The sequence below is a fragment of the Onychomys torridus genome, chromosome 18 (assembly GCF_903995425.1).
Source record: "Onychomys torridus chromosome 18, mOncTor1.1, whole genome shotgun sequence".
Taxonomy (NCBI): Eukaryota; Metazoa; Chordata; class Mammalia; order Rodentia; family Cricetidae; genus Onychomys; species Onychomys torridus.
In genome coordinates, this window is record NC_050460.1 from 51,769,483 (window position 1) to 51,791,587 (window position 22,105).

Consider the following 22,105-nt stretch of genomic DNA (forward strand, 5'->3'; position numbering starts at 1 on the left):
GGGGGCACCTCGCCGGCTCAATGGGAAGACATCACAGGAACCACCCCTCTGACCTTCATAAAGGATTGTGTGTCTTTCACAACCAATGTCTCAGCCAGGTATGAAAGTGAAAGTTTGAGGATCGTCATGGAATTCATTGTCTCACCTTTTGGGGAAGTAAAAAAATGTTACCATCAATACAGTATGACTACTTTTAAATTTATGGGAGAGGATAGAAGGTCCTTAATGTTATTTCCAAGAAAAAAAAAATATTATTGGGGAATAAACTGCTTTCTGCTTGAGTAAATACCTTTGCTGTTTAAATGAACAAGTTTATAATGCATGATTTGGGATCTATTAGACTCTGATTTTTTTCATTGTATTTCATAATTCGATTTTTTTTTGTTTTGTTTTGTTTTGATGTTGGGGATAAACATGCTAAAAATATTTGCTCTATCATGGGGGGTCATACCCCTAGTCCCAGGTTTTCTTCATTGTGAGTTCTTTTGGGTTTATTTTTGCATCTTTTGCTATTATTGGGTTTTTTTTGTTTTTATTATGTGTTTTTTTTTTCTCAGATTTTGGCTTGCAGACTGCCATCAGGTTTTAGAAACCGTAGGGCTAGCCTCACAACTGTACAGAGAGTTGATCTGTGTCCCCTACATGGCCAAGTTTGTTGTTTTTGCCAAAACAAATGACCCGATGGAGTCTTCCCTGCGATGTTTCTGCATGACGGACGACAGGGTAGACAAAACCCTGGAGCAGCAGGAGAATTTCGAGGAGGTGGCCAGGAGCAAAGACATCGAGGTACTGGAGTCGCAAGAATGAGTATCTGTCACTGCATTCCCCAGACAGGGATTTATTTGGAAATCATAGTGGCACATACTATACAGAAATACCAAAAGCATTCATATTTTATTTTAAAACTTTGAAATGGGTTCAACATCAAATTATTGAAGGGCTTTGAGTTCACCTCTGCTGGCTATGATAGAATGCTAATGAATCTAAATTACTCTCCATTGTCCTGTGGCCATCTGAATTTATGTGTGTATGTATGTGTAGTAGTCACTTTCCACACACATCATCATGATTGTCGTATTTCAAACCCAGACATCATGTGAGTATCAGCCAGCCAAGAAATGGAAAGATTTCAGTCTACCTAAGGAAATGATGTCAGGCATTTTCTCTGACATGTTTAAAATTGTTGGAAGAGAAACATAATTCTGTTGTGTATACCTGTCTGTAATAATAGCTACTAATGATGGCTATTGGATTGTAAGCACCCAGAAGTATTTTTAAAGCAAACAACTCCATAGAAGTAATTGTCTCATAGTGATTTAATTATGTTGGTCTTTTAATGTTATTTGACTTAAAACTCTCAATATTCTTTTAGGTCAAGTTAACATTAAATTGTATGTGTTTTTTTTTTTTTTATTCTGGAAGGTCCTGGAAGGAAAGCCCATATTCGTTGATTGCTATGGAAATCTGGCCCCTCTTACCAAAGGAGTTCAGCAGCTCGTTTTTAACTTCTATTCTTTCAAAGAAAACAGACTGCCATTTTCCATCAAGGTAAATCATCTTTAACATCGACTCTGCAATTATTTTTAAAGTTCTGAGAGAATTAAAAAAAAATTTTTTAATGGCTTATTTAGTTTGAATTATCCCACCCAGTAGGACTTAAGAACAAGGTAAGATTTTGTTCTAATTCTACCAGGGTGAATTTTCAAACTAATAAAACTTTATTATTGGTAAACGAACATTCATATATGTATTATTTAAATGCAAGGAAATGGAACCCCTTTATAGTGGTATACACCTTTTATCCCAACACTCGAGGAAGCAGAGGCAGATAGATCTCTGTGAGTTTGCCAGCCTGCTCTACAGTAGTGAGCTCCAGGCCAAGCCCACATAGTGAGACCCTGTCTCAAAATATGCCAAAATGTAACATTAAATAATTCAAGGAAGTGTTTAGGAAATGAAACAATCTAGAGCAGAATGGACCGTTTTTAGCTAACTCTGATTTGTGTCTCCACGGGAGTTCAGGCACAGTAGGAAGGCTCACACCGTTTGCTGTTCGATGTTTCAAAGCCTGAAACTTTACATTAGTAGGGAGACAGATAATGCACATAGCCCAGAATGGCTTATGGCGTGAGACAAGTGGGTGGTGGCCATCCGATTGTTTAAGCCAGGAGCTGAGCCTCTGGTACCTTGCCAGGTTCATCCTGGGTTACCATCCCTTCCCTCTCTGGGCGCTTGATAAAACAAACATGTCTCACCTTTTCATGGAAAGGAATCTGTCTCTTTGTGTAGTCATCCATTACCCAAATTCTTCTAGGTTAGAGACACCAGCCAAGAGCCCTGCGGACGTCTGTCTTTCCTGAAAGAGCCCAAGACAACAAAAGGATTACCCCAAACAGCTGTTTGCAACTTAAATATTACTCTACCTGCACATAAAAAGGTATCTTTTAAACCTGGTTTATTTCCACACACATACCCCGACCTGGCCTTGAGGCAATGGGCCCTTGGTATGTAATGAAGGAATGCTTTGTGACACTCTGAAACCCCCTGAAACTTGAGTTGTGTTAGTCTCTGTGTGTAGATGAAGTCCTGTCCCTGTGGTGTCCTGTGCTTACAAGTCTGTACGGTGATGTCCTCTGTTGATTGCTTCCGCTGCTAGTTTGTAGATCTTTATGCTTCCAAATGATTGTCACACGTTTAATTTGCCGTGGATGTATGGTCCGTGGTACTGTTTTTATTGGCTTCTTTGATTTGCTTTGCTTTCTAAACCAGCTTGCATTGTGTACGCCCTACTCAGTCCTTTTTCATATCCTGACACTCTTTTCCCGGCTGTCCATTATAATATTCCTTGTCTCTGCAATGCATCTTGGGACCAAAAGGAGACAGAGTCAGAGCAAGATGATGAGGTAATATGAACACTTCTGCTTTTATTCTATCCGAGGTCAAAGAGATATGGGATATGGTGTGAAAAAGCCGGCAGCGGGCTGCAGTGTGGGAACAGTCTAAACGCTATTGTACATCTTAGCCTATGTGAGGTAGAGTTAGCTGTTTTTCCCTTCAAGTGGCTCACTCTTCCCATGAACATAGGAGTGCTTCAGTGCATTCTGCAAACACAATGAACTACTTGGTAAACGACCTGGAGTCATATAAGCATCTTTAAACATGACAGATTCAACATAATCCTAAGTTTCATAGGTGTGTTTTACTCCCCAAGGCCCTCTGGCTATCTGATGTGTTATCACTTCTAACTCAAGACCTTGGTTCTTATATGGAATTGTGTTGTACAATCAACTATGTTTTATGTACTGTATTTTCTCACCAACTACTGAGAGACTTTTGCCATTCCAGCTAAAGAATTGATCTTGGACATTTTTAAAAAGATTCTTTTTTTTTTTTTTTTTAACTTATGTGTATATGTGTTTCTGTGTGGGTGTGTATACCTGAATGCAGTGCCCCTGGAGGCCAGGAAAGAACATGAGATCCCCCTGGGGGATTGTGAGCTTCCTGATGTGGAGGCTGGAACCTAAACTCAGGTCCTTTGCAAGAGCAGCGTCCACACTTGACCTCTGCCCCATGGATCCAGCCCTATCTTGGCCGTTTTTTAAGAATGCCATTGTGCAGTTTTGCAAGAGTTTTTCCTACGTTATCTCTGTGTATTTCTGTAAGCTTTGTGGTAATTGGATTTTTAAGAACCCACAATAATTGTCAATAATAACAATGTCAGCCCAAGTCACAGAACCACTGATGAGTCCATCCACCTGTTCATAATCTCATCTCTACTGTGTACCCACAGTGCGATCCTGGGATGATGCTTTCTGTCCCATTTCCCCTTGAGTGTATTTTGTGATGTATACTTTCAGTATAATGAACAGGTAGAAAACTCACCGCTTAACCTTTCGAGTCCCCTGTAGTCTGTGGTGTGGGTACGATTTTTTTGCCTGCTACATCATGGTTGAGAGTTGAGGGCAGGGGTCATAGACTCCCAAGGGAGGGATAGTGCCTAAGGGTGGACAAGATATGACCGTCCCATCCAGTGAAATGTTTCAAAGTGGAAAGGTGTCCCAGGGAAGGTGGAAATGGTTTCTTCTCTTCTTTTTCAGGCTGAGAAGGCGGACAGACGTCAGAGCTTTGCATCTCTAGCTTTACGTAAGCGCTACAGCTACCTGACTGAGCCTGCCATGAGTGAGTCAGCTAACGCATTCACTAATTGATGTCGGTTTTTAGAAGAAGAGACATTTTTTCTATACACACTAAATTTTAATGTCATTTGGAAAATGAATAACCTGAAACAATTGCCTACAGAGAAATTTCATAACCCTATTATGAAATTTAATGTTCCATACATCGTTGAAGACATAGATACAGATACCCCACGTCATAGCTGAAAAAGATTTCTGTTCTTGAAGCTAGTCACTAATTATTTTATTTATAAACTGTTTTTTTTTTTCCTTTTAAAGCCTTGGTTTTATTCTGATGATTGTTAATATGCTCAGAGATAAGTACCGGTGGTGTTCCTTTAAATCTGTGTGTAAAAGGGAAGGTGTGTATTTACTTTTGGATATTTGTGGTGGGCACAAGTTTACTTTATCATCTTAGCTCTCCTAATAGAGCTACACTGTGGCATGTGTTTCCAGGTCTTTTCCTTTTGTAAGACACATATACTCTCTCTGGGGTAACACTAGTCTGTGGACTTCTCATCCCATCTCTTTTCTCTCTCTGCCTTCCGTCAAGATCTCCTCACTTCTAAGGCTGTTCTTGAACTAGACTGGCAAAGCTCTTTGGTCCTGGCAGATGAGTTTGCTCAGAACTGGCTTGTAAGGTGGTGGTTAAGTTTCTCTGGTTAGATTCCGCCTTTCTCTCTCACTACCTTCTCTTCCCTCGTGGTTGCAGTGTTCCTATCCCATGCTCACCATCACCCTAGAGTGAGCCCCAACCCCAAAGGTAACTGTGAGTACAGAAGGCGGTTCTTGATCCTATTTGGTCAACCCTGGGTCCTGTCACCATCACTAGTGGAGAGCTATAGCTTAAAGAAAATGTAGATAAAAATACTTTGTCATTGATTCCTAGCTGTTCACACTTCGGTTCCCAGAGGCTTGGAGATATCACAGTAAGAGCCCTAGGTCTTTTCCCCCCACCTCTTCTGAGGTCTGTGGGCCAGCACACATATGACACACAGGCAGGAAATGTCTCCACTACATCTAGCACAGTGTATCTGACTAACTCCATTAGGAAAGGTTTTGTGTTCAGATTCCAAATGTGGACTGCAAGAGGGATGTAGATAGCAAACCTACTGTGTTCTTAAACATTCCCTCAGACCTGACTTTTCTCCTCTACCAGACACAGCTCTAGCCTTCTGGAACCAGAGGTCTGAAACTAATTATTGTTGTGGTAGAACAGGGAAGTGGGACATGCCTGTGGCCATTTGGTTTTTCAGTCAAGTTAACTGGAGGTAACTCTGAGGTGTTCATTTTCTTTGGAGACTCTCACTAGATAGTTGTTGGGATCCCGACAGCAGCAATCTTAGGTTTAGGTCAGAGATACTATGACAACAGGCGGATTTCCCTTACTCTGCCTCCAAGGTGTTACTTGTTGGGGACACCTGAAATCTGAGGCTCTGTATGCTGAATAAGTTTTTCCTTTCACACACAAGTGTGGCTCTTGGGCCGGGTTTGGATCTATTCAGCTTGTCATTGACTTTTGGCAGAAGGAAAGGGTCCTTTGGTTTTGGTTTTTTCTTCTTGTCTGTTTTGTGACAAGGCACATAGGCATGTCCAACAGAAGAATGAGAAGGGGCTAAGAACACCAAGGAAGTGTCCCAAGCCCCTGCAGGTGTTAGACTCCAAATAAATTATACTTCCCCTACTACTCTTCCCCTTTCCCTCCTGCCCAGGGTGTCTGTTAACTGCCCAATGTCAAGAATTGGCCATGCTCACAAAGGGTGTCATGAAGTGGGTGTCACTAAAATGTAAGATATATAGCCAAGTGGTAATGCAGTGACTCCTTTCAAAGTTGGAAATCATAGGTGTACCTCAAAAGACATTTTTGTGAAGGGTTAGAGAGATGACTGAGTAATCAAGAGTGCTTACTGCTTACAAAGGACCCCAGTTCTGTTCCCAGTACTCAACGTCAGACAGTTCACAATAGCCTATAACTCCAGCTCTAGGGGAATCCAACATCCTTTTCTGGCCTCCACAGCACCTGCATTCATGTGCACGCACGCGCACACACACACACACACACACACACACACACACACACACAAATCTTTTTTAAAAAAATGCTTATTTTCTTTATCAACCCAAACACCAGAGGCCCTTCCCAGTTTCTGGTAGTTTAAAAAAATAAATAAATAAAATAAAAGACTAATTCTCCAAACACACACTGAGCCCAAATCATTGAATCAAAGGAATCTCAAAGTCCTGTGTCTACAGTATGGCCTTTCCTACTGGTTAAGCACTAGGATGTTGGTACTAATGGCCAGATGGAGTCATGCCTGAGGGACATTTCCTTAGCAACTCTTCTACTTTGGTAAGGCTAACGTGTAGTTGGAGACCTTCTCTCCAGGTGCCACCAAGCTGCCGCGGTCCCGTAACCCATATATAAAATAATCACTGAGACGATTATATTACTTATAAACTGTATGGCCATGGCAGGCTTTTTGTTATCTACTTCTTCTATCTTAACCCATTTCTATTCATCTATATTTTGCCACATGGCTTGTGGCTTACCAGAACTTACATCTTTTTTGTCATGGCGGCGGCTGGCAGCGTCTCTGCCCCAGCCTTCACTTCCCAGAATTCTCCTCCTCCTCGTCCCACCTACCCTATCCTTGCTGCCTGGCTACTGGCCAATCAGCACTTTATTTATTTTAACCAATCAGAGTAATACATTTGACAGAACATCCCACAGCACTAATGCATAGCACTAAAAAAAAGGCGCACTCTAAATATCTGCCTTTAAATGCACACTGGGTATGGAAATCTTCACCCTTGTGAGAGCAGCTGCCTACCCACTGAGAGGATTGGAACAGGGGCCTGGGCACAGTGTGAGAGAGATCACAGTGACGAAGGAGGTTCTCATGTCCTCTGCACATTTCATTGTTACTGTAATCGGTTGCCTTTTGGACCAAGACAGTACGCATCTCTGGCGTGGGGCATTAGTGAGCCTTTGGCAGGTATTCCAAACTTGTGACCAGTTGGCTTTAAGAATTATGGAAGTAGAGATGCTAAGCTTGAATTTGTTGTCCTCAATGTATACCCACCTCACGTGGGGGTTTCTTGCTTGTTTTGAGAAGAATGTTGGTATTATTGGACCCATCTTTCCTCATGGGCCATTGCAGTGTTTGGAGTAACTGAGAGTATGAGGAATATTCTAGAAAGGTACCAGAATTGGTACCTTTGCATTTGATAAACATATATGTTTGTACCATATGCCGCTGTAGGTACTTGATATATGGGGTCTTCAAAATATATTTGTGCTTTTGGATTTCCCCCACGATACCTTTTGAGAGTTAAAAGGAGACCAGATTTTGGGGGAAAGATACAAATTATGTTCTCCTTATAATGAAGCAAGCTCTAGAGATGGAGTTCTTCTCTTACAGATATATTTAATAATGTGTCTCAAAGCTTCCTAAAATCTCAAAAGGTACCAAGACTTCACATCTCATGGAAAAAGTGTCCTCTTCTTTGCAAATGTTCTTGAGAAAGTATTTTTAAACATTGTATATACCATGCATAATACTGCTTTGAAACTATCACCTCATTGGCTTGTTTGCCATGATCAATCGCCGCATGATCCAATGTTTTCAGTTGCTTTGCTTGCTCTGGTAACCATGAACCGTATTTTCTGTACCCTCCCCCTTTTGTATGTGTGTATGTACACATGCATTTTAAAAATTCATCTCATATCACCTTTTCTTTCCCCCCCTCCTCAAAAGGAATATACTGCATGGAAAAAGGATCGATGCAAACATTCCTCTTCCTTGTTTTAAGTTTTTTGGTTGACAGCTCTGATTCAGGCAGTTTCTTGCTCTTATTGGCTTTTTATGGGTGTGAGACATAACCAATCCTGCATGGGAAAAACAGACTTAAGAATCCAGTGGCTTCACGGTTTGCACACCAGTTGCCTGTCTTTTACCAGTTATTTTGGACTCTGCATGATCAAGCTTGAGTGGTTTTCTAAAAAAGAGAAGAAAAAAAAGAGTTTCTAATATTATTTAATGTGTGGATTCACATATTGAAATGGTTCTAACCAGGTGCAATTTATGGTGGACAAGCTGTAGCAGAGGAAACACTCGAGAGTCTTAAGACACTTTCTGTGGTTGCACAAAGCAGACATATGTATGTATACAGGCAAAGCAGAACGGCTGCTGCTATTTCTAACCCAGCACACAAGAAAGTCAATAGGAAGTAAGGAGGCCGTTTTCCATGGTGTCCATTTTCGTCCGTCTCCTTTGCCTGTGTGTCTCCGTTACATCATTGACCTCTGTGGCTGCTGTGTATGTTTTCCTTGTGTTTGTTTCCTTCCACGTCTGCTCTAGTTCTAGTCACCTCATCCGTTACCTTTTTTTAACTTCAAATTTTTCGTGTTCGTTCACATTTATTTTTCTCTTTTGCTTCAAATCATTCCTTTTTTTTTTTTTTTTTTTTATTTTGCCTCTCCCACCCCAAATCATGCAAACAATTGTACTTGCTTCTGCAATATTTCCAAGTTTACTGACCAATTTTTTTTTCCTCTGGTCTCTTCTCTGTTTCTCAACCATTTTTGTTGATTTTTTTTTTGTGTTTGATTTTCATTTTAAAATTTAAGAAACAGTTGAACGGAGTTCAGGAACAGCAAGATCCCTCCCCACCACTTACTCATACAAGCCATTCTTTTCTACAAGACCATACCAGTCCTGGACCACAGCTCCAATCACAGTGCCCGGGCCGGCCAAGTCAGGCTTCGCCTCCTTATCCAGCTCTTCCTCTAACACACCATCAGCTTCTCCGTTAAAATCCATATGGTCTGTTTCGACTCCTTCTCCAATCAAATCCACATTAGGCGCATCAACTACATCTTCAGTCAAATCCATGAGTGACGTGGCATCTCCTATTAGATCTTTTCGGACAATCTCCTCGCCAATAAAAACAGTGGTGTCACCATCTCCATACAATATCCAAGTGGCCTCTGGTACCCTGGGGAGAGTTCCCACAGTCACGGAGGCTGCTACGCCCTTAAAGGGGCTGGCACCCAACTCAACCTTTTCCTCTCGAACTTCTCCTGTGACAACCGCAGGGTCTCTTTTGGAGAGGTCATCCATTACTATGACACCCCCTGCTTCCCCCAAGTCAAACATTACTATGTATTCCTCCAGCTTGCCATTTAAGTCGATTATCACATCAGCAGCACCACTGATCTCTTCACCTGCAAAATCGGTGGCGTCCCCAGCCAAGTCTGCAGCTGATGTCATCTCCTCAGCGAAAGCTACGATGGCATCATCTCTCTCCTCCCCCTTAAAACAGATGTCTGGACATGCAGAGGTAGCTCTAGTTAATGGGTCTGTTTCTCCTCTGAAGTATCCTTCATCTTCAGCTTTCATTAACGGATGCAAAGCCACTGCCACGTTACAGGACAAAATTTCTACAGCCACGAACGCTGTGAGCTCGGTGGTGAGCGCGGCCACTGACACGGTGGAGAGAGCGCTTTCTGCCACAACAGCCATGCCCTTTTCCCCACTCAGGTCCTATGTTTCTGCAGCACCCTCGGCTTTTCAGTCTCTTAGACCTCCCTCCGCAAGTGCACTCTACACCTCCCTTGGGTCTTCAATATCTGCTACTACCTCATCCGTAACCTCATCAATAATCACAGTGCCAGTATACTCGGTAGTCAATGTCTTGTCAGAACCAGCATTGAAGAAACTTCCAGACTCTAATTCGCTCACCAAATCGGCGGCAGCCTTGCTGTCACCCGTTAAAACACTGGCTCCAGAGACACGTCCTCAGCCCCATTTCCATCGAGCGTCATCTCCCGTTAAGTCACCTCTGTTCCTCGCGCCCTCTGCCCTTAAGCTGTCGGCGCCATCTTCTCTATCTTCCAGTCAGGAGATCTTAAAGGACGTGGCGGAGATGAAGGAGGACCTCATGAGAATGACCGCCATACTGCAGACGGACGTGCCTGAGGAGAAGCCATTCCAACCCGACCTCCCCAAAGAAGGGAGGATAGACGACGAGGAACCTTTCAAAATCGTCGAGAAAGTGAAAGAAGACTTAGTCAAAGTCAGTGAGATCCTCAAAAAGGACGTGTGTGTGGACGGCAAAGGACATTCTCCGGAGGAGGACTGGACAGAATTTAGTTCCGAGGAAATACGAGATGCCAGGCAGGCCACTGCCAGCCACACCCCATCTCTGCCCGAGAAAGTGCATGGGAAGGCCAACCTGACGAGAGTCATAGACTACCTGACGAATGACGTTGGGAGCAGTTCATTGACCAACCTAAAGTACAAGTTTGAAGATGCCAAGAAGGATGGAGAGGAGAGACAGAAAAGGATTTTAAAGCCAGCCATGGCCTTGCAGGAGCATAAACTCAAAATGCCACCAGCCTCCATGAGGCCTTCCACCTCCGAGAAGGAGTTGTGCAAGATGGCTGACTCTTTTTTCGGATCAGATGCCATCTTAGAGTCCCCTGATGACTTTTCTCAACATGACCAAGATAAAAGTCCCTTGTCTGACAGTGGCTTTGAAACCCGAAGTGAAAAGACACCATCAGCCCCACAAAGCGCGGAGAGCACCGGTCCCAAGCCACTTTTTCACGAAGTCCCTATCTCTCCTGTCATCACAGAAACACGGACTGAAGTGGTCCATGTGATCAGGAGCTATGAGCCCTCTGCTGGGGAGATCCCCCAGGCCCAGCCGGAAGACCCCATGTCCCCCAAGCCTTCACCTACATTTATGGAGTTGGAGCCAAAGCCCACCACCTCTAGCATTAAGGAAAAAGTAAAAGCATTTCAAATGAAAGCCAGTAGCGAGGAAGAGGACCATAGTCGGGTTTTAAGTAAAGGCATGCGTGTCAAAGAAGAGACTCATATCACCACCACCACCAGGATGGTGTACCACTCCCCTCCTGGCGGCGAGAGTACCTCCGAAAGAATCGAGGAAACCATGTCAGTCCACGACATCATGAAAGCATTTCAGTCCGGGCGAGACCCTTCCAAAGAGCTGGCAGGGCTGTTTGAACACAAGTCGGCCATGTCTCCAGACGTTGCCAAGTCTGCTGCTGAGACCTCAGCCCAGCACGCAGAGGACAACCAATTGAAACCCAAACTGGAGCGTATAATAGAAGTCCACATCGAAAAAGGTAACCAAGCTGAGCCCACTGAAGTCATTATTAGAGAGACCAAAAAGCATCCTGAGAAGGAAGTATCTATGTGTCAGAGAGACTTATCCCGGGGAAATATTAACTTAAAAGATTTTCTGCCAGAGAAACACGATGCTTTTCCCTGCCCCGAGGAGCAGGGTCAGCAAGAAGAAGAAGAACTTGCCGCGGAAGAGTCCTTGCCTTCCTACCTGGAATCTTCCAGAGTAAACACTCCAGTGTCCCAAGAAGAAGACAGTCGTCCCAGTTCTGCACAACTCCTGTCCGATGACTCTTACAAAACCCTGAAGCTCTTGAGTCAGCACTCCGTAGAGTACCATGATGACGAGCTGTCAGACCTGAGAGGGGAGTCTTACAGGTTTGCTGAGAAAATGCTTCTGTCAGAGAAGCTAGATGTTTCTCACTCTGATACCGAGGAATCGGTGACAGACCCTGCAGGACCCCCTAGCTCAGAGTTACAGAGGTCTGATAAGCGCTCCAGAGATAAAGTAGCCACTGCCCCCAAAAAAGAAATCCTCTCCAAAATCTATAAAGATGTGTCTGAAAATGGGATAGGGAGAGTGTCCAAAGATGAGCATTTTGATAAAGTGACGGTGTTGCACTATGCGGGTAATGTCAGTGGTCCAAAACATGCCATGTGGATGCACTTGTCCGAGGACAGACTAGAGAGAGGTAGAGAGAAGTTGATATATGAAGACAGGGTGGACAGGACCGTGAAGGAGGCTGAAGAGAAATTGACCGAAGTGTCACAGTTTTTTCGTGACAAAACCGAGAAGCTAAATGATGAACTGCAGTCCCCGGAGAAAAAGCCACGCCCCAAAAATGGCAAAGAATACTCTTCCCAGAGTTCCACCAGCAGTAGTCCCGAGAAGGTCTTAACAGAACTATTGGCATCCAATGACGAATGGGTTAAGTCCAGGCAGCGTGGCCCAGATGGACAAGGTGTCCCTCAGGCTGAGGACAGGAAGATACCCAGTGGGTCCAGCAGCCCAGAGAAGAGGGTCCCTTCCCAACAGAGTGATGATGGCCAGCCTACAGAGGAAGCCAAAAGAACTGTCATTGCTCAGAGCAGGGGACCAGAAGGGTCCCAGTCTGGATTCCAGCTCAAACAATCTAAACTCAGTTCCATCCGATTAAAATTTGAACAAGGCGCACGCACAAAAAGTAAGGACCCATCTCAAGAAGAGAAAAATCTGGACGGCCCATCCCGAATCCCGGTTAAGAAAACTCAAGACAGCAAGCTGCCCACACACCCAGGTTTTCCTAGAGAAAAACAGCAGAAGGCTGTAGACCTCTCAGAGGAGAGAGCGCTTGTACAAAATGATGTCACGATGTTCAAAGCTGAGCGTGCCAAAAGCAGCGACATTGTTGTGAACGAATCTGGCTCTGATGATGCCAGAAGACACCGAACTGAGATGTTAAGTAAGGCAGTGGCTGACTTCTTTCCTGAGCAGCAGGCTGAAGACGACTCAGCCTGTCCCATGACATCCGACCTAGTGACCAAGGGACCATGGGACAGAAAGGTCTTTAGAACGTGGGAATGTTCTGGGGCCAATAACAATAAGGCTCAGAAAGAGAAACTCTCACATGTGCTTGTTCACGATATCAGAGATAATCATACCAGTCGCCCTGATGAGAGCGAGAAGGCCGATCCAAAGAATGAATTTATGTGTGTGACTGAGAGAGAACACAAATTGTTAACGAACGGCTCTCTCTCAGAAATTAAGGAAATGAGTGTAAAATCTCCCTCCAAGAAAGTGTTATACAGGGAGTATATTGTTAAAGAAGGGGACCACCCCAGCGGCGCTCTCGAGCATCCTCCCAGGAGAAGCGAGAGCTCAGCGCTGTCTCATATTCCCATCAGGGTCACAGACGAGAGGAAGACGCCATCTTCTAACATTCCTGATGGGTTTTGTGAGCAGTCAACATTTCCAAAACATGAACGATCCCCAAAAGTGTCCCGGTCAAGTATGAGCAAAGAGATAGTTGAGAGCCAGCACTGTAATTCCTTAGATGATGAAAAAGTTACCTATTCCGAAATCAGCAAACTGTCCAAACAGAGTTACGTAGGCCTATGCCCAGCTCTCGATGAAACCGAGACCTCTCCCACCAGATCTCCTGATTCATTAGAGTTTAGCCCAGGAAAGGACTCTCCCTCTAGCGATGTGTTTGACCACGGTTCCATGGAGGGCTTGGAGAAGCTTGCTCCGCTAGCCCAGACAGAGGGAGGGAAGGAAATCAAAACCTTACCCGTTTATGTCAGCTTCGTACAAGTGGGAAAACAGTATGAAAAGGAACTCCAACAAGGAGGTGTAAAAAAAATCATCAGTCAGGAATGTAAGACGGTGCAGGAAGCCAGGGGAACCTTCTATACAGCTAGGCAGCAAAAGCAGCCTCCTTCTCCCCAGGGCAGTCCAGAAGATGATACTCTAGAGCAAGTGTCCTTTCTAGACAGCTCTGGGAAGAGCCCTTTGACCCCGGAAACTCCCAGCTCAGAGGAAGTGAGTTATGAGTTCACGTCTAAGACACCAGACTCCCTCATAGCTTTTATACCGGGACAACCCAGCCCGATTCCTGAGGTTTCTGAGGAGTCTGAGTCGGAGGAGCCCAAATCAGCCCCCCTGAAGCAGGTGACTGTGGAGCCGGAAACAGATCGTGATGTGAGCAAAGACTCTATCCAAAGACCCAAATGTAACCGAGTTGCCTATATTGAATTTCCCCCTCCTCCCCCTCTGGATGCCGACCAGATGGAATCCGATAAGAAGCATCAGTATCTCCCCGAAAGGGAGGTTGACATGATTGAAGTCAACCTTCAGGATGAGTGTGACAAGTACCAGTTGGCCGAACCTGTCATCCGAGTGCAGCCCCCATCACCGGTCCCTCCTGGCGCCGATGCCAGCGACTCCAGCGATGATGAGTCCATGTATCAACCGGTCCCGGTTAAAAAATACACCTTTAAGCTGAAGGAAGTTGATGAAGGACAGAAAGATGTGGCCAAATCCAAAACTGCCACCGTGAAGGCTTCCAGCCAGAAAGAGGTGGAGAGTAACGGGAGAGAGAGTGAGTCTGGCCTTGACTCGCCTCAGAACGAAACAGCTCAGAATGGAAACAATGACCAATCTGTCACTGAGTGTTCCATCGCAACCACAGCCGAGTTTTCCCATGACACAGATGCCACCGAGATTGACTCTCTGGATGGTTATGACCTGCAAGATGAGGATGACGGCCTCACAGAGAATGACTCTAAACTCCCCAGTCAAACCGTGGACACCAAGAAGGATGTGTGGACCGAGGGCATCCTGAAGCCGGCCGACCGCTCTTTCAGCCAGAGTAAACTGGAAGTCATTGAGGAGGAGGGGAAAGTGGGACTGGATGATGAGAAGCCATCGTCTTCTAAAAGCTCTTCATCTGACAGAACCCCAGAGAAGACCGATCCCAAGTCAGGGGCCCAGTTTTTTACCCTGGAAGGCAGACATCCAGACCGATCGGTGTTTCCAGATACTTACTTCAGTTACAAAGTGGATGAAGAGTTTGCCACTCCTTTTAAAACTGTAGCAACCAAAGGTCTAGATTTTGACCCTTGGCCCAATAACCGAGGGGACAATGAAGTCTTTGATGGTAAATCTCGGGAAGATGACACGAAGCCATTTGGTCTGGCGGTGGACGACCGCTCTCCAGCAACCACCCCCGACACAACACCGGCCAGAACACCAACCGATGAAAGTACCCCAACTAGTGAGCCTAACCCCTTCCCATTTCACGAAGGAAAAATGTTTGAGATGACCCGCAGTGGTGCAATTGACATGAGCAAGAGAGATTTTGTGGAAGAGAGGCTCCAATTTTTCCAGATTGGTGAGCATACTCCTGAAGGGAAGTCAGGGGCCCAGGGGGAAGGGGATAACAGGATGGTCACTGACACCCCAGAGCCACAGTCAGGGGACACCTCGGTAGACACCCATCTAGAGAGAGATGTAGAGGCACCAACAGTCGAACCCAACCCCAGCATCCTGACCAGCGGAGAGGGTCAGGAAGGCACGGCCTGTAGTGGCCCTCTGGAGAAGTCAGCAGCCGCTGCTAATGCCTCAAAAGTTGACCCCAAGTCACGCACGCCTATAAAAATGGGAATTTCCGCATCGACCATGACCATGAAGAAAGAAGGCTCTGGAGAAGTGACAGATAAGACAGAGGCTGTGGTGACCAGTTGCCAGGGGTTAGAAAAGGAAACAGTGACAGGAATCTCAAGTGCACCCAATAGCCAGGTGGGCGATAGGCCCCAAGAGAAACACAATTTTCAAAAAGATAACTTCAATAACAACAATAATCTGGATTCTTCCACCACGCAGACAGATAACACCACAAATCACGTAGTTCTGACAGGATGCGCTGCACCCACTTGTACCACAGAGAAAGCTAATCCAGTGAAAGGCTCAGGAAAGAGTCCAGGGATGCAAGGACACTGCACCAGAGATTCGCGGAAGGAACCAATAAGGGTTAGGCGGAAATCCAAGCTTCCCATAAAGGCCACTGCACCAAAAGATGTCTTCCCGCCAAACCATAAGCCAGACAGTAAAGCAGGTAAACTGAGACAGATTGGTCTGTCTGAAAAAAACAAAACCCTTCCTTCTTCTTCATGCGTAGACGCCAAGTCCCGAATTCCAGTCAAAAACACACACAGGGAGAACCTAGTTGCAGTCAGGAAAGCATGTGCCACACAAAAGCGAGGGCAGCCAGAGAAAGGCAAGGCCAAACCGCCTCCATCCAAGTTGCCAGTAAAGGTAAGATCCACCTGTGTCACCGCCACCGCTACCACCAACACCAACACCACCACCACCAACACCACCACCACCACCAGCACTGTGAAAGTTAGAGAAAGTCAGCTTAAGGCGGTATGTAAACATCCCATTGAATATTTTAAGGCAATTAGTGGTGAGACCCTAAAGCTTGTGGACCGCCTCACTGAAGAAGACAAAAAGATGCAGTCGGAGTTGTCTGATGAGGAAGAGAGTACCTCCAGAAACACGTCGTTGTCCGAGACTTCGCGGGGTGGCCAGCCTTCAGTTCCCACGAAGTCTGCTAGAGATAAGAGAACAGAGGCAGCGCCTTTAAAATCAAAGAATGGAAAGGCCGGCAGTAGGAGGACTGGTGAGAACAAAAGGCAGTCAGGTTTCTCGGGCGCTCTTTGCTCACAACCTGGAGAAACAGCATAGTCCGTAAACACTTTCCAACTCGTAGACCCTAGTGCATGACCTGTCGTGATTGCTTGTGGAGTGGTTTAACCGTAGCTTCCCATTCTGTCATTGTCATCTGTGTGTGCTGTCCTAGACGCTCTTCTCTCCTCTTTGAATCCAGCTACACTGTAGAGAGCTAGGGAAAGCATGCTACACCGGTGTCATTCAAGATGTGAACGATTTTCGTTGCTAATGTGCTCGTGGAGGTGACTCTGTCAGAGCCGAGGCACCGATGTTCAGATTCCATCATGGTTGTTGGCCACCCACCAACGCGACTCTGTGACCGTTGTGAAGTGGCCAGCTCGCCAGCATGTTCAGTCTCATTACATTCCGAGCATCCATGTAATCTGGCATTTGGCCTGATGGCTTTGGGTGACAGATGAGGAGTATTTGTGTAGGTGACTAGGACACATCTAAGTACACAGTGTTAGTGTCAGTCTTTGTAAAATCTGAGTACTGCGAAAAGCAATTTTCCAGTGTCGTGGATTGTTTTAATTGAGAAATTGTAAATCGTAGGTCCACAGAGTCCTTGTGAGCGGACAGATATCAGGATGGCAATTGTAGCCGATCACCTGGGACTTAGTTGGACAGGTAAGTACATACGCTCCAGAATGAAGCAGGTATCTCTCCCCAGTGTCTTTGTCTTCGTCACGTGCAAAAACCATCCTGTACATCTTTAAATACACAAACAAGCAAACAGTAAACCATTATCCATAATTCTACCTACCCTGGTAATTACTGGTAGCAACTGTACACCCTTTGTTTTTTCTGTATAGAAACAAAGTTAGACCTTATATTACTTTAAATGCTTTCTTCACACAGCCATTTCCATTGGGGAGCAGTCTTGTATCTGAGGGCACATGCCTTAGGAGCATAAAAGAAAACCCACCTAAGACTATGAGTGCATAATTAACATGATCTCGGTTGTTAAAACAGCACTCTTAGCCAGAGGTTCAGGTGCCCTATGCCCTGCAATAACCTGTTGTAGGCACATGATACTTAGCCTTCCGAGATTACAGTATTTACCCTATTGGACTAATGCTTTTAAACGAACTTACTGTTATGCCTTAGGATTAGTTTAAACAGAAGACCTTGTCTTACTTGGGCAATTGAGAATAAAAAAAATTAGTTTAATATTTCTATGACTGAGAAAAAGAAGTGAAAGCTTTGATTGTAAATTAATTTTTGGAAAAGGATGTAAGTAAATAAAATTGATGCGGTTAACAAAGGTACTTGAGTTCTATGAAACCATTCACAGCCAGGGTGATGGAAAGGAAATGTCCAGCTTTGTCTTCCATCAGTAAAGTCAAATGTGTCACCCAAACAATTTAGCTTTACGGTGTTGATCCTTACAAGGCCCCCTATATCTTGACACATGCCAGTCTCTAAGAAATGTGATGTTTCCTAGGTTGAATATACTTTTTTAAATGCACGTCTATAAAGACTTTGGACATTCCTCTGAAAATATACTGGAGTAAATGCTTGATTTCTTTTATTACTATAGACTATACATAACTAAACTAGTAGAAAAAAATAAGTATTAATTATCATCTCTCTAAAATCATCTTGTATATTTGTTAGTACATCCATTCTCATGCCATTCCATTATCTCTTAAAGGGAAAAGGTAAAACTAGGCCATAGGAAACAAATTCATCTATATTTTTTTCTTTGTATGCCTCAGACCCACCAATTACAAAGCCCTCCTTCCCTGGTCTCTAGCCTCTGCTCTAGGTGACCTGCTAATGGCCAGGGGCTCCCTGGAACTCTGGTATGTCCGGTGTCTGAGTGATACCCTGCAGGTTGAGAGGAGTTAATAGTGGTTTACATGGGAAAATAGTTCCCTACAAAGTCTATCTTAACACCAATTCTGTTTTAACATAGGTCATTTACCTGAAAAATACACAGAATGTATGCTGATTTTTGCATTATTGGTGAATAACAAGCAGATTTTCATTCATCTAACATGATTAGTCCTTACCTTCCCAGAGCAGGTATTTGGAGATGTGGCACAGGAGATGAGCTAGGGCAGAGCTCAGTGGCTTGGCATGCTCAAAGCCTCAGTTCATCTCTAGGACTAGAAAAGAAGAAATGAAATGAGGTTTTCCAGCTCTGAATTCTTCAGGGTCAATGTGCTTTTCTCCAGGTCTTCCAAGCAATAAATAATGTTTGTTCTCAAGGATTTCTTGGATGATAGGATTGTTGTCACCTAAAATGTATACAGATGGAGGAATTCAAACTGGAATTAACCTCTGGAATTAGAACTCCTGGGTGATCAATGAAGACGATCAGAAAAATTTCAGTATTTAAGCACACAAAATGTACATGTGCCTCTTGAAACCATCATTAAGGAGCTTTGGTTTTTAAAATATTCTTGTTTTTTTGCAACTAGTACAAACTGTGTAGTTCCCTATAAAATGAGTATTTGCTGATCTTGGCTTTGATGGGTAACAAGTCTATGCATGTGTTGGTGTTTTTTCCTAACCCACTATGCTCAAGAGTCAGGAAGTGAATGTAACCTTTTTGTGTCATTAAATGGAATGGAAATGAAAGTGTCTGTGTACACACATATTAAGGCTAAATTTTGTGCTGAGGTAAGCTGGTTGACGTATATAAACACTGTTTTATACAATATCCTTCTAACTGTCCACCATGATCACAAGACTTTTAAAAACTCAATGTCACATCAACAAAGGGACACTTGTCAAGTTTGCAGTCATTCAAGTCTACAGTGGACACTCAGGTGTGTGCAAATCATTTGATAAACCCCTGTGTACCACAAGATAGACTTGTAGAAGCAACATACTTGCTCAAGACATGGTGATATCTTGAATTTCTGAATTCATTTTGCTGAGTTTTTGGAAGTGTTTGACAGGAACAGAATCTTGGCCAATTGCTTTTCCCTGGAAGCAGTTCTTCATATTTCTTACTTTAGAGTAATTAAGGTAATACATCCTTGATATATATTTTTTTAGAGAGATACGTGATGAAAAGATGTCTCCTTTCTCAAGGTCTCCATTCACACTGAGTTCATTTGATTCTTTCCTCCTACCATGTGGGTCCCAGGGGTTGAACCGAGGTCATCAGCCTTGGAGACAGGTGTCTTTACATGCTACGCCATCTTGATGGCCCATGTTGAGTCCATCCTTTATCTTTGCAGAGAGACACCTCTGTGTTTACAAGATTGAGTATATACTTGGGCATAAAGCACTCATTTTTTTCACAAAAATGGCTGCCTGCATATCAAAGGCATGATTTTCCCTCGAGTTAACACTTAACCTCTCATGTAGAGATCACAAAACTCAAAGGCTTAGTCACTACATAGGCAAATGAGTAAGAAGTGTGCTTCACTAGGATTGCTCAGAGCAACCCTCATGCTGTCCCTGAGCATGCTCGGGAGTGGTATGCTCCTCCTCCCTGTCTGGTGTGCAATTGTTCTATCTGCAGAGATGCGGCTGAATCCAAAGAAACCAGCGACATCCTCTCTATAAATCCCAAGAATCTTTAAAAATGATTTGTAGTCAGACGTGATGGCAACACGCCTTTAATCCCAGCACTCAGGAGACAGAGGCAGGTGGATCTCTGCAAGTTCAAGGCCAGCCTGGTCTACAGAGCTAGTTCTAGGACAGCCAGGGCTGCACATAAAAACTCTGTCTCGGAAAAACAAAAGATTTTTAATGAGAATTTGATTGCAAGTAATTATCTAAGGAAAGTCTGGCCACAGCCTGTGTATAAAGGCAAGCACCAGAATGTCCAACTCTAGACAAAGGGCTATTCTTTACAATTCATTTCCTTTTGGGGTTTTTTTGGTTTTTTTTTGAGTGGGGTGTTAGGAGTTGAATATGGCTTTGATGAAGTATGTGCAAAATAAAATATACACTTTCTAACTCTTTTTTTTTCCCACAGAGCTGGCAAGGGAACTGAATTTTTCAGTGGATGAAATCAATCAGATACGTGTGGAAAACCCCAATTCTTTAATTTCTCAAAGCTTCATGTTATTAAAAAAGTGGGTTACCAGAGACGGAAAGAATGCCACAAGTATGCTTAAAATTAATTTTTTTAATTTTCAAAACGTCACGGGGTCAATATCTTAGAGAAATCAGCTAGTGGGCTCATTGCAAGATTTTCAGTGTTCTGTAATTTTGTGTAGCAGCGGGAAGGAGTTAGTGAGAATCTAGAGTGATATAGGTTTAGTAAGTGCTGCTGGCCTAGAGTCCTGTGCGTAAGCTTTCTGGACAGCAAGTGGCAGGAAATAGTTTGCATTTTGTAAGGAAGGCCTGCTTCATATATCTACTAAAAAGGGAGGAAAAAAAATAATACTAACTCTTCCATCATGGGATGGTCATCAAAAATGCTTTGAAATTACCACTACATCCAGGAGCAGGTGTGGAGGGAAGTACAGAGGAGGATGGGATATGATTAGGGGAGCCAGCCGGTTGTAGCCCATCTGGGGCAGTGGAGAACCCTCTGCTGTAACTGGGTTTGGGTCGGTGGTGGTGATAAGTTCAAAGGACCCAGCACTCATCCACTGCAGTGTGGGGTACATTATTGTAGGTTTCCCTGGTCAGCCTGACCTTGGTATTTTATAAGACGTTAAGCATCTAATATAAGGACATGGACATTCTGAGAGTCACGGACACTTGAAGCTGTATTAGGCCCCCTAAAGGAGTACAAGTGTTTGGAGGCCATCTGCCCTGTCACAGTGGGGTGAATACTGTGACCTCCACAGATAGCTTTAAAGTAGGACTCTTCCCTGGGGCAGCCAGAGTTCTGGACATGGGTCTAGCAGGGCTACAGTGGAGAGCTGAGATGCTAGCAGAGCTGCAGAAGCCATACTTCTTTGTTCGATGTTGTGCTGACTTGCAGGAAATAATGCCACTGGGTTCTCAACCTTTTTTTTTCCTTTTTCTCTCCTTTTCAGCTGATGCCTTAACTTCAGTCTTGACAAAAATTAATCGAATAGACATAGTGACTCTGCTAGAGGGACCAATTTTTGATTATGGGAATATTTCAGGCACCAGAAGCTTTGCAGATGAAAACAATGTTTTCCACGACCCAGTTGATGGTAATTGCATTTAGTGTTCCTATTTGATCGTTTGATAAAACTCTGAAAGTGCTGTCCATCAGGGTAACCCACTCATCACCACGTGCACCACAATCTGCCTGACTTACCTTCTCGTTTTCACAGCATTTTTGTTCGGCCCGAGTCTGCTAATGAGCACGCTAGTATCAGAGCAGACTCGGTAAATGTCTCTCTGCAACACAGAGGATGAAATGTGAAAGCACATTGTCTGAAAGAGCTGTTACTTCTAGCATTCTGGGCACCCAAATGGAAGAAAACTTAATACCCAACAAAACGCAATGCTTTGGCATTTAAAATTAATTGGGTTTTTTTTTTTTTTAACCTAAAATACTGGTGATCTCTTTTTATATGTAAGTGAAATCAGACTGTGAGCCCAGTGTTAGCCAAGCAGGTGACGTGCTGAGCCCAGTTTGCAATAAACAGTGGCTGGGGGGGAATAGTGAGTGA

General features: G+C 44.1%; 1 protein-coding gene across 10 annotated transcripts in view; it reads left to right on the top strand.

Moving 5' to 3' along the window:
• Positions 1 to 22,105, top strand: part of Ank3 (ankyrin 3) — a 310,708-nt gene that overhangs the window by 266,573 nt on the left and 22,030 nt on the right. For 7 of the 10 annotated variants that reach the window (XM_036167580.1, XM_036167581.1, XM_036167582.1 and 4 more), the window contains 8 exons: positions 2 to 98; positions 558 to 786; positions 1,423 to 1,548; positions 2,315 to 2,437; positions 4,098 to 4,179; positions 17,094 to 17,168; positions 20,482 to 20,613; positions 21,497 to 21,640. In XM_036167580.1, the coding sequence (XP_036023473.1) occupies positions 2 to 98; positions 558 to 786; positions 1,423 to 1,548; positions 2,315 to 2,437; positions 4,098 to 4,179; positions 17,094 to 17,168; positions 20,482 to 20,613; positions 21,497 to 21,640 (1,008 nt within the window). Of the gene's footprint in view, position 1; positions 99 to 557; positions 787 to 1,422; positions 1,549 to 2,314; positions 2,438 to 2,876; positions 2,904 to 4,097; positions 4,180 to 8,805; positions 16,492 to 17,093; positions 17,169 to 20,481; positions 20,614 to 21,496; positions 21,641 to 22,105 lie in introns of all 10 variants that reach the window. The other 3 variants (XM_036167577.1, XM_036167578.1, XM_036167579.1) reach the window with 3 other exon arrangements.